Source organism: Pundamilia nyererei, unplaced genomic scaffold (genome assembly GCF_000239375.1).
Source record: "Pundamilia nyererei isolate P.nyererei 1_Seehausen unplaced genomic scaffold, PunNye1.0 scaffold00040, whole genome shotgun sequence".
Classification (NCBI taxonomy): Eukaryota; Metazoa; Chordata; class Actinopteri; order Cichliformes; family Cichlidae; genus Pundamilia; species Pundamilia nyererei.
Window position 1 is genome coordinate 1753425 of NW_005187441.1, and position 12476 is coordinate 1765900.

The 12476-nt window shown below is 41.5% G+C and overlaps 2 protein-coding genes across 14 annotated transcripts in view; both read left to right on the plus strand.

Moving 5' to 3' along the window:
* LOC102194232 (peripheral plasma membrane protein CASK-like) overlaps positions 1 to 3339 on the plus strand; it is a 55848-nt gene extending 52509 nt beyond the window's left edge. For 6 of the 13 annotated variants that reach the window (XM_005730951.2, XM_005730952.2, XM_005730950.2 and 3 more), the window contains 4 exons: positions 1016 to 1096; positions 1265 to 1467; positions 1694 to 1777; positions 2901 to 3339. In XM_005730951.2, coding sequence (XP_005731008.1) covers positions 1016 to 1096; positions 1265 to 1467; positions 1694 to 1777; positions 2901 to 3077 — 545 coding nt within the window. In that variant the 3' untranslated portion in view covers positions 3078 to 3339. Of the gene's footprint in view, positions 1 to 1015; positions 1097 to 1264; positions 1498 to 1693; positions 1778 to 2135; positions 2163 to 2900 lie in introns of all 13 variants that reach the window. The other 7 variants (XM_005730944.2, XM_013910298.1, XM_005730945.2 and 4 more) reach the window with 3 other exon arrangements.
* A 7228-nt stretch (positions 3340 to 10567) lies between these two features.
* LOC102196624 (nuclear receptor subfamily 0 group B member 1-like) lies at positions 10568 to 11823 on the plus strand. Its single transcript, XM_005730956.1, has 2 exons — positions 10568 to 11179; positions 11425 to 11823. Exons 1-2 carry the CDS (start codon positions 10636 to 10638, stop codon positions 11655 to 11657), a joined length of 777 nt encoding a protein of 258 aa, XP_005731013.1. The 5' UTR covers positions 10568 to 10635; the 3' UTR covers positions 11658 to 11823.
* Positions 11824 to 12476: the final 653 nt, after the last annotated feature.

Sequence of the window (12476 nt, forward strand, 5' to 3'; positions counted from 1 at the left end):
AATGGCAGAAGATCGTGTTTTTGGGCACTGAAGCACATCCATCTTTCACTTGGGGACTGAACATCAAACCATCTGATGATTAGAAAACCTGCAGTGCCTTCCTTACACTTTCCTGAAGTCTGCACGTGTACTTGAATATCATTCGGGTGTGACAAAAAAAAAAAAGTACTTTTGTTGCTCTGATTTATGTTTTCAACTTGTGTGTGTGCTTAGTTAACCATCATAGTTAAAAAGGCAAAGCTAATGCTTGAATATCAAAAAGGATCATCTAAGTAACATCTCCAGTGCATTTAAAACAGGAAACAAATACACATTTATATCCTTTAAATGTTAACTAGAGACAAACTCGGAGCAGAGACGTCATTTATCAGCAGGTGTTATATTTGTGGGCAGGTGAGATGCTGCCACCTTAGTGTAATAACTCTACACTGCAAAGTAAGCCTGTCGGTCTGGCTTGTTTATTTCCATTCCAAACAACCAAAATTAGCCTTTCTTGTTTTGTACTTAAGATGTACCAAAAACTATTGAGAAAAAAGCCCAGTGATTCAGACAGCCTGTGAAGAGCACATACAGAAAGTATTATTCTGAATCAGCCATTACCAGCTGCAATTACAGGATCTTGTAATTATTAGAAAACTCTCCATAATTACAAGAGAGTAATGGAGTAGGAACATTGATGATGCTCATTGATCACATTAAACCAGGTGCTACTGTGCTGGGCTGCATGATTAATAATCAGTTTTGATTTTCTAAAATTACAAGGGAGTGCAAATGAAAGCACCAGCTATAAAGATCAATTCGGAAACATATACATTAGTTTTTTTCTGCAAATACTGGACACCAGACAACAGCTGTGGAGGACGCGAGAATAAACGCTTCATCATAGCGTAGATTGGCAAGGAGGACTCCTGTCAGCACGCTGCAACTTACTAAACGTAGACTTAAAGCTAACTGATTGATCTGTGTGGAGTTACTGCACTAATGCGTTTAATTTCTTCTTTCTGCTTTGATTCAGGTGCACACGGAGTCGGTCGGAGGCACATCAAGAACACGCTGATCACCAAACATCCCGACCGCTTTGCCTACCCTATTCCTCGTAAGAGCAAGATCTAAATACTTCCACAACAAGCTCTTGTTCCGATTGGACAGCAAACTAATGACTCAAACATTTAAATTTCAAAGTGGATTCTCCTGTTTGACCCATTGCAACACCACAATGTCATCATCGGGAGTGTAACTTCTATATTCATCTCTTCTGTCTCAGACACAACTCGGCCTCCCAAGAAAGACGAGGAGAACGGAAAGAACTACTACTTTGTTTCTCACGAGCAGATGATGCAGGACATCAGCAACAACGACTACCTGGAGTATGGCAGCCACGAGGATGCCATGTATGGAACCAGGCTGGAGACTATCAGGCAGATCCATGCCCAGGGCATGATCTCCATCCTAGACGTCGAGCCACAGGCGAGTCATCTCGGCTCGGACATTTTCTTGGTACAACCAGAAGCCCCCCAAAATTATCCATCTCCTCTAGAAGCCAAGTATAAGTTCAAGTGAAAGTACCCTTATGTTGGAACTTGCAGTAATTCACATAGGAGGTCTGGGCAGTATAAAAAACCTCTCCACTGATAGAACAGTCTCATGTGCCACTTTGTGAACTACACAGTTTAAGATTTTCTTTCCTCATCAGGCGCTAAAGATCCTCAGGACAGCTGAGTTTGCTCCATACGTCGTCTTCATCGCGGCTCCCACCATCACCCCCGGCATGACTGAGGTACGGTCTTCTCTGTTATACTTGCTCTTCCCATCTTGGGCAGTTATGTTTTGCTGCACGTACTAACCGAGTTCATACTAATGGCACAGTTACGCTGGCTTTCTAGTCTGAATTACGATGGTGTGTTGTTGAAGGAAAACAGATGAGAGCATCATTACATATGTAAATCAAGAGGGTGCTGCTTTAGCTGTTAGGGGTCAAAGGACCACACACTGAATTCAAACTGGACAGCCCAGCCTAAAAGAGCATCCTAATTTCCATTTCTGTCGTCCTGTGCGTTCCTCTCACTGCACGTGCTCAGTTTGCTTTAAGCATGTTTGTGTTTCCTTTGGCATGCCTATTTTCACGTGCACTCAAGGTCCCAAAGTGGTGCAGGAAACTGCCTGTAAGTACAAATTAAATGGTGCGAGTTCACTTGTTGTTTGGAGACTGTAGAAAAGCATCTGTGCCCCTCTGTGTTTGTTTAAATAGCAGCAGTCTAGCTTCGTTCACTACTCTACCTTTTGATTCCTTCTAATCCCTCCAATAATCCCTTTGTTTGTGTGCCTTTTCATTTGTGATGCAACTTCACGCCTTGTTGTTTCATCAGGCTTCCACCTCTCTCTTCCATTTTCCCTTCCTCGTATTCAGAACTGTTACTGGGGTAAATAGTTCTATAGTTATAGTGAACAGGGCAAGGGCCTGAGCCCTAACACTGAGCTGAGCTCCATTTCAAATGAGGCTACATCTTTATTCTTATAGATATTAACTCCATCATTTCCTAATATATAAGACTTATTTAAAAGACAACTAATTAGTTCAATTTAACCCCTAGAAATACTGCAGTTATTTAAGAGCCATCTTTTAATTAGATGATTGGGTCATATATTCAGACTCTGTTCTTCCTTTTTCCAGTTCAAACTATTACAAAAGCCACATCCTGAGACTCTTATCTTACCTGCTTTGTGTAATATTAACACATCATTAAATAATTGAAGCAGAAAATGTGGCTGCAACATTATCTAACCTTGACGGTCAGTTTAAGAACACGTGCAGAGTTCAGCGTTTTCGAAGCACATCACCTCTGTACTTCAGCCAAAGCCGGGCACTGATGTCACTCTCTCTCCCCCCCTCGCTCCACCAGGACGAATCTCTTCAGCGGCTACAGAAGGAGTCGGAGATGCTGCAGCAAACCTACGCTCACTACTTTGACCAGACCATCATCAACAACGAGATCGACGACACCATCCGCCTACTGGAGGAGGCCGTGGACCTGGTGTCCACCACTCCTCAGTGGGTTCCCGTCTCCTGGGTCTACTGACATACACTCAACGGCAACTCGCTCATCGCCCTCGACGATCCATCTCCGATTCAACGTGGAATCTAAACTCTGAATCACATCTCTCATCAGAATCGCATTTCTGTAGATAAACTGTTATTGAAGAAGAGAGAAACGAAGAAACTAATGACTGATGTCTCATTACAGAGACTTCTTCATCCTCCTCCTCGCCCCTTTTCTCAACAGCCTGAAAGGCATATTGTTGTGTAAATATATACATATATATATATAAATGACTAAAAAAACTAAGTGAATATGGTTCTGTCCTAATATAGTTGAATGGTGGGGAGTGGTGGGGCAGTGTAGTAGATATTTTGTACTTTTTCTTTTGTAATTGATGATGGATGGTAATATTGGAAAGACAATAGCAAGCATGACCATAAAGCAGTCTTATGGGGTTGCCTGTGTGCGTGTTGACCTTTTAATGCACTCCTTGTGGTACTCCGTTCTCCCCTCTAATCTCCTCGGCTCCTGTGACAAGCAGGCCGAACTCTGAAGCACATTAGAAGCTGCTATAGTGGCGACAACCGACTCCCTCAGCTCCACGTCCAAGTTAGAGTGACACGAAAAGCACGGGAAACTTGGCATTTTCTTTCTCCCTCAGCTCTTATTTATTTCACCGGCCCTCTGTGCCTTTCAGTTTGTTGAACGAGCACACTTGCACCCCTCTGTGTCGTCTCTCCCCGTGTTGCTGTAGCCTGACGTCCTATGCTTCCTTCCCCAGCCTTCGATGGTCTTTGTTTACATCTCAGTTTGCACAAAATGGACAATGAAGAAAACGCGTGCTGCATTCTCTCATCTCGGTTTTCACGACGTCTCGCCTACTCTTCTCTGGCTGTCTTTACTCTGCTCCCTTGTACACAAAATGCGAATCGGTGGACCTGGAAGTTCGTTTTTGAGACATTACCAGCTATGAAAAAAATAAAGAAATAAAAGCACTGACATTCACCACTAAACACGGCTCCTGAAGTGGAAGCAAAAACAACAACGGTAAAAAAAATAAAAGGAAAAGCTGCCTTATCAGAGCCTTGGGGAAGAAGTGGCTAACACCTATGCACACCCCTGCTTTCTGCCAGGCAGACCGGCGCCACGACAACCATTTCTTCTCTCCTAACACTCAGTGAGCCATGCTTGTTGAAATGTTTGTGTGGAAGGACAGGGCTTCACGTAGGTGGGATCGGTCCAATCGTAGAGCCACCATTTTTGGAACTGTTAACTGTTGTCTTCAAAAATATTTAAAAAAATAAATAAAGGAGAATTCTTGTTTTTCTGGGGGAAGAGAAGATTAAAATTGTGTGTGTAAATGTTTCAATGGTGCGTACGTCATGAGTGAATTACCAAGAGCCAGTGTATATTAACCCTTAAAAGAAGCTCAGTATGTGACATAACCTCATGCTTTACCACAAGTGGCACAACACACACATGTATGGCACATCAGTTGAAGGCTCGAGGAGTGGAAAACAATAATAATATAATAGTAATAATAAAAAAAAGTCAATATTTCAAGCTGTGGTTTGGCTGCCGTTGTGCCACTTTGAGTAAAGTGTCTTCATTTCAAGTCCTGTGTAAATTACCTCTGCAAATGAGAAAAGCAGCTCTTCTGTATGAAATGTTGTTCTTTTTTGTTATTTCGTTTTTAAAAAAATATATTTCCTTTTACGTGTTTAAAGTAAACCGCAGCGTCTGGCGTCTTATTTCAGATGTGAAAGTGAGCGTGGGTGCAGGTTGCTGTGTGGGTGTACTTCGATTTTGTTTTTTTAATCAAAATTTTTAACTTAACTTTTTTTTAAAGGAGAGCAAAACAAATAATTAGAGGATAAATATATAATAGACCAAAGTGCTTTTAAAAAATTACTCAAATTAATATCCAATAAAAAATATTAAATAAAATGTAGGCTCAAATTAGCTTTTTCTGTATTTACATTTGTTGTACAATATAAATAACTATTAATATGCTTTCTTCTTACATTTTGTTTATTATTTATCTCATCAATTTTTTAAACATTTATTCACTACTTCTTTATGCAAATGAGTGGGTTTGCATTTGAAGTGCCATAAAATAAAGTTTGTTAATAAGCTTTCAGATTGGAAGTGTTAGACTGAAATTCATGAGCAACAAAATTCAACAATTCCGAGCTGTAAACGTGAAATTATCAAATGTATGAAAATCCAAAAGAAATAAAATCTAACTTACACTAATCCTGCTCACACATATGAAATAGTAAATCATTAAATATAATTTACAGCTCGACTGAGGCTCTGTTACATTTCTTCGGTTGGGTGACATTCAAAGGACAAAAATAAATACAGTGAAAGGGAAAGAAAAAAAAGTAACTTAAAAATAATAAATCAATATGACATAACTTACAGAATTCATGTGAGATATTCACATGTTGACAGTTATTTACTGTTACAGCAGCAGCATAAAGACTCAAAGTGAAAATAGCATCATTACACTTTAAAGAACCACACTCCCACACTGAAGGCCGTAAAACAAAGTAGTGCAAAATTTTTAATTAAATAAAAAATTTAGTTAGTAAAAAATAAAACTAAAAATTCTAGTGAACTATAGTGAAAATGGGATCAATAAATAACATGCACACTAAAACTAAGAAATGCAGCAAGTTACATTATAATTTTTTTATGCATTCAGTGACATATTAATATATTCAGGCTTTAAAAGACACAAATCTACACTTTATAATATTTTCCTTGTGGGCATAACATTAACCAAAGAGTTATTAAAAATGAATCTTTCCACGTCTGTATTGATTAACAGCTCAGTTTTCAAGGGGAGAAAAACGCCTGGTCAATAACAGCAGACCGCACGGCCTCAGAGGTGACAGATGTAACAGATACTGAACATGCGAGGTCATTAAAACCTCATTTCATCCGATTCAGCTGCTTCAGCCGATCAGATAAAAATGTTCTCTGCTCTAGTTTCAAATCATGTCCGATCTAGAAATGTCATGTTGTGGTTAGCTTAAGCATATTGTGGCTTACAGTGTTACCATTGTGTTTGTTATATGAACAAATGACATGTTCTAATCTATCAGTGCTACTGAGAAACAACCTCTCAAAGTACTGTGCGCTCAACTTCTTTGAACAGCTGCTCCATCAGAATATTTCAGTTTCACACACACACACATTAAAAAAAAAATTTCCTGAGTTCACATCGAGTTCAGGATAATGAATATCAAAGCAGCGACGGAGCTTTGGTCATGAAGGACATGCTGAGTGTCTACCTGCAGGCTACAGCCTCAATCCACCACGAGATGGAAGATTGTGCATAAATATGAACTGTGCAGCAAGGGAGGCTTCAACAGTGTGGTTAAAACAGGACAGGAAGCAAAAGCTCATGTCAAAGCACTGCAACGCCACAAGCTGCAGAAAAATAAACCAATCATAGCCTCAGTTCGCCCCAAAATTGCAAGTAAACATTAAAGAAATTGCAGCTCCATCTTTGTCCAACTTTGAACCACAGAAATAGTCTTTCTCTAAGCCTTAGGTTTATCCAGCCAGTTTAAAAAGAAGTTAAAATACTGACCATTTCTTTGCAGATTTCTCAAAAGCCCAAAGTTACAAGTCAAAGAGCGACAAGAGTGACACTGTGCCTGTCTGTCTGCCTTCAGTCTAAGGCTGACCTTTATCAGTACTGTGAGACACTGAGCTGATGATGAATTTCTCCCCCCCCCCTAAGTCACAGACACACAGATGGAAGAACTTGTGCTAAATGGACTGGGGGAATTTGCCTCCTCTGCTCTTTCTCCTCCACAGAGAACGTTTACTGCAATGGCATTTTTTGCTTGCTTACGAAATAGCTGATTTGAGCCGACAACGCAGGAAATCCTGTGCTATGATGAGGTTAGCAGCCGCCACCTGGCACTAGTTTAGATTTAAGATATTTTCAGGCACCTTTACAAAGCAGAAGCAGGTATCACATTTCTCAGCACGACGTAGATGAGCTGCAGATAAAACCCATCAAATCATTTTCATTTTGCTCAAAAACATGTTTTTTGGTTTTTTTGCTGTTGTTGCCATTATTATTACTACAGTTACTAACATTATTATGAACATCAGGGTGTTCCAACTGCTCTAATAAATCAAGTATTTCAAATTCTTATAATTAGAGGAAATCAAAAGACTTTTCAAAATGTCTAATTTTTTAAATCACCTTGTACGGTTTCTCGGCTGATAGCATCAGAGCAACACAAGGCAATGATTTGCTTCTGAATAAAAGAAACGCCACAGCGTCTGTTTACAGCACCTCGAATTCTGGCTGGTAACACAATAACTGAACAGACCGACCAGTTCTGGTGTTTCACAAAGAGGCGCAGCATTAATGTTGCAGGGGGTCTTCTCACACGAAGACAAAAGTGAAACAAAGGGAGAACTGCGTGCTCTCTGACTCAAGGCTTGTCGACATTGGAACTTGTTAAAGTGCGATGCTGAAAAGTTGTGTAAGGCCCTGATGATGAATGAAATTCTTCACAAACAACCCTGAGAAACAGAAAAAGGATCATTAGAAACAAGTTTGATGAAAGGCGTCAGCGACCTTCAGAATTCTGCATAATATTCATCCCACTTAACATCCCTCAATGACCTTTGTATAATCAACACTGTGTTCTTGGTTTGAATTCAGACGTATGTTTGCTGCTACACTTTGTTACTATAGAAACAGATTCTCGCACAAGGAGAAATGTCTGGCCTTGTCAGGTAATTACACACTGAGGGCAGCTTTCCTTTTATGCCTCCATCAGCCTGCTGCTTCAAACCCTCACAGCTGAGGAAATGGAATCAAACTCTAATGGCTGCACGCCTCCGCCCAAAAACACCTGATCAGATTAGACTCAGCTTCGGAAAACGGCAGCATCCTTCACGCAGTGATGGACAGACAATTTAGCCGCACGACTTCCATCAAAACAAACTCCAAAAACATCATATTTATTCTGTTTTGGCTTAAGTTGAGTACAGAATTTCTTTTATTACCTGCAGGGCTGCAGACTGTCAGACTCAAAGAACTAGCTGTTTGGCTTTATGCGTTTCAGTCTCGCTATGAATAAAACTTCACGCGTCCTTCAAGAAGCAAACCAGGCAACCTGACAGCTACTGTGAGAGGCCTCAGGACACTTACTCTGAAGCCTTTTCTGCATTAATGCTCTAATAATATAAAAACTGCATGTACAGAATCGCCAGCTCATCTCATAAAAACTGCTTGAAAGGTTTGCAGATTTTTCTTCAAAGTAAAAGCAAAAAATAAAACAACTTTAAAAAAAAACAGTTTAAGTAAACAGCCTTCACTTATGCCGTGTCCGTCACTTCCGTGTCTGCTCCGCAGATTGTAAACAAGCTGAATTAAGCCAGCCAGCACTCTGTCACCCTCTGCGGTGAAAACTTTCCCGAACATTCCACCACAAAGTCCTAAATGTCAGGACCTTTCAAGCGAGAGATCATCACTGATTTTAGAGCTCAAGTCAAACTGAAAGACAAACACAAAGAGCCTGACGCAGATTCTGACTCATTTCAGTCAGTCACTTGCTCAGATGTGCCAAATTCCCTGTCTTTATGAGAAGTGTGTAGTATTTCTGAATTTGTAGCAAGATCTTACAGCTAACCACAAAGCAGACCCGGCGCAGACATCGAGTACACCCTGTGGTACGAGGTGGTTATTTACATGTTTTGGTTTTGCTGTATTCTGTCCTCTAAGGCCATCTGCAGGTCTTTGCATAGACAAACGGAGCTTAATATGCAGCATGGTACACTCATTCAAAAACAAATTAAGCCTCAGAGAGTGAGCAGGATACGTTAACCTTAAAACACTGAATGCACAACACACAGCGTCGTGTTTGGACCGTTACAAATAAGCACATGTGAGCTTCAGATCAATTGCTGCCAGAGGCCCCTGCTTAGTGTTTTATGTGAACCCATTTCACTCCTACAAATGGGCTTCAACTCAGTCTTCCATCAAGCCAGCTACATGCAGCCACAGTGAGGCTGAAACTTGGACTTGCTTTCAAAATAAAAGCTTCATTTTTCTGCTTTCCTAATACTAAAATTATAAAAATGGCACGTCAGTGTCCAAGTTTACCAAGTTGCTTTATTATATTTGTTGAACATTTGAAAAGTTGCATGCATCTTCTACACGCAGCAAAAAGGAAAACTGCAGTTAGTTTTAACTCGTGTTTTCAAAGTCCGTTCTCGTGTCAGTGACAGTAAAAGTGTAGAAGTGATGTCGTCTTTCGTGTCTCTGACAGACGATGCTTTTTGTACCTGAGCCTTTTTTTCTGGGGAGGCCTGCTGTTTGTCAAAGCAATGTTTTTCTTCAGTCTGATTTCATGACAAATCATATTTACACATATTTATCCTGCAGTGACCACACAACAACAATGTACAGTGCATGATAGAACAAACCATCCATATCATAAAACAATCACTAACCACTTGTCTCCTTTCTAATCTTCCTCCTCCAAGGGTCGACTGTCACCTTCACACCATGTTTATCTGTACATACTCTTTTCCCCAGGGTCCAGGGTTTAACCTAAACCTCAGATAAATAGACTCTGCTTGTATTAAATAAACTCCACTGCATATCAGTGCCATTTATGACATGTGGAAATGACACATCTTCACAGTCAGACTAAACTGAATGTGGTGATTTACACAAAACTATTCTAACCCCTGTTACAGCATAAAACTATTGAACTGAGTCTATTTTGATTAACACTAATAGAAAATTGTGCTCAATTATCTTATTTAGTGTTCATACGTGTGAATCATTTCACATTATTATGAAAACCTCAGCTGTCACTTGGAAACTCAGCTAAAGCAAATGCTGCAAAGTAAAACTTAATGTATTTTATCCCTGATTTCTTTATGAATAAACCATCTTTCTGCAACGTGAGAACGTTTTTGAATTGGTTAGAGCCCAAACAACATTAGCCATTTGCTGATACACTTGTTGATATGCTGATAAATGAAAACTTAAAGCAGTGACTGGAGAAACACTCTTCAACCATATCATGAGTGTTTTACATCATTTTACCACCAGAGGGCACTGTGCAACATCTCTGTAGGCAACAGGTCTTTGCTCCAATCAGCTGGCTGTTGTTTCCAGCATCAGGAAGATTATAAACCACTTGGCCTGACAATAGAACATCATCATTTTTAAATTGCACTCATTATTTTAGCAATGACTCATAAATGATGCCTGAAAAACCCCACCATTCTGTCCAATTTATTAGCAGATTATAATGTGCAGATTATTACAGACTCGGGACTGAAGCCTATAAAATCAAAAAGCATAAGGAGAAACCATTTCCCCCATTCCAATGTTTATTTTCTTTCTTTAAAGTAAGCGTTACTGTTGATGTAGCTATTCATTTGTCTGCTATCATTTTGTCGTCATTTTAATTTGAAAACTGCTAACCGGAAGTATGTTTTTGGTATAGTTTTTTTGGGGGGGCAGGGGGGGGTGTTGTGCTCCAAGTCTATAAAAAAGATGATACCCGCCATGAAGAGCTCATAATCAGCGTGGGGCGACATGTCGTGTTGTGAGTGTAAAGTCACGCAGGACACGGGGCAGGGCAGCATCCTCTATAGCATCCTCAACAGAGACGCTCTGTGCCCGCAGGCGCGCGAGGACACGACCGCTGCGCACCGGTGTTGCTCCTGCGCGTCCATGAGGAAGCTGGTGGCCATTCGGGCTCCACAGTCCGTGATCAGAGCAGCCTGCGAGGTGCTTCTCAAAACTTTCAGGTTCGTGAAAAACGTGCCGTGTTTTCGGGGTTTGCCAGCCGATGACCAGCTCCGACTCGTGCGCAACAGCTGGGCGCCCCTGCTGCTCTTGGGCTTGGTGCAGGACTCCGTGGACTTCGACACCGTGGAGACGCAGAAGCCCAGTCTGTTACACGAGATTCTGACGCACGACGCGGGCCGACGAGAGCGCACTGCCGGCGCCGCTCAACACCCTGGGGTGCGTCTCTGTGATGTGCAGAGTATCCAGATGTTTCTGGTGAAGTGCCGAGGACTCACTATCACCGTCAAAGAACACGCGTTTCTGAAAGGAGCGATACTGTTCACCCCGGGTAAGATTACACCCGCACTCAGGCACGAGTGACCCACACGGCTTTGTGTCATAACCCTGCTCTGATAAATATACAGGGTTGAACTAGACCTAAATCTAACTCTTACTACAAGACACACACACACACACACACCTCTAACAGCATTACACACCAACGCATTTATACAGCTGTGGGTTCAGGGTGGGTGAACAGTGATTATTTAAACAGCCCAACATGTCTCCCTGTCTGTGTCCGCCTTGTTAAAGTGCCTGAGCTGGAGTGTCAGGAGTACATCCACGCGCTTCAGAGGGAGGCTGAGCGCGCGCTTTATGAGCACGTGGGGAACCGGGGGAACGCGAGCCGGTCCGGCAAGCTTCGCGTGGTCCTGAGCACCCTGCGCGCCGTGGACCCGGACGCGGTGGCGGGACTGTTCCTGAGACCGCTGACTGGGACTAGCAGCATCGACGAACACGTGCTTGCTATGTTTTGTGAGAGGTAAACAGTGGGACTGAATAACAGACGCATTTCATGCAACCATGTTATAGACTGCTACACTTTCACCGTCAGAACGTCTAATGCACTGCTCTGCTGCACATCATGATTTTTATGTTTGTGTGTGGACACTGAGGACAACAGCACATACAGTGACCTTAATAAATGACAGTGATTACCTTCTAGGATCTCCTCGTTGTTTTTGCTTGCTACATTAGGAGGCAGTATTATTCAGACAGGAGCAAACAAATCCCCTAATGGTTCTAAAGAGACTCCACAATGAGACAGCAGACACCCTCAGTAAGAACATACTGCAGTCAAGCTTTTCCCTCCACCTTCAGCTTGACATACACATCAAAAACATCCAGGTCAGACCCTAAAAATCATCTGCGGCTTGAAATCAGTGATATTAAAGCATTCATGAAAATCAGATCCAACCAGAGAGAGAGAAACAACTAATGACAGCAGACAAACACTGCAAACCTCTGCCACAGCTGACAGTTCACTCCACCTCAAGGTGGTTTTCTGAATTGCTTCCTGTTCCTTGAGAACACCAACATGATGGCTCCCAAACGTTCCTATTCTAATTTCATTTCGGCAAACTCTTCATGCAGATCTGTCAGTATCTTTTTAGAGTAACTGAAAGAGGCAGCCTAATCACATAACTGTTTTTAGAACATATAGCTGCTTCACTCCCTGCTTCAGACACAAAGTTACAGCAAAAGGATAGGATCAATGTTTCTATCCTCCAAGTCTGGCATGTAGCCCACTGAATTGTGTTAAGTTATTTTCTTGGAATGAAAAAAAAAAACCCTGAATATTAGGG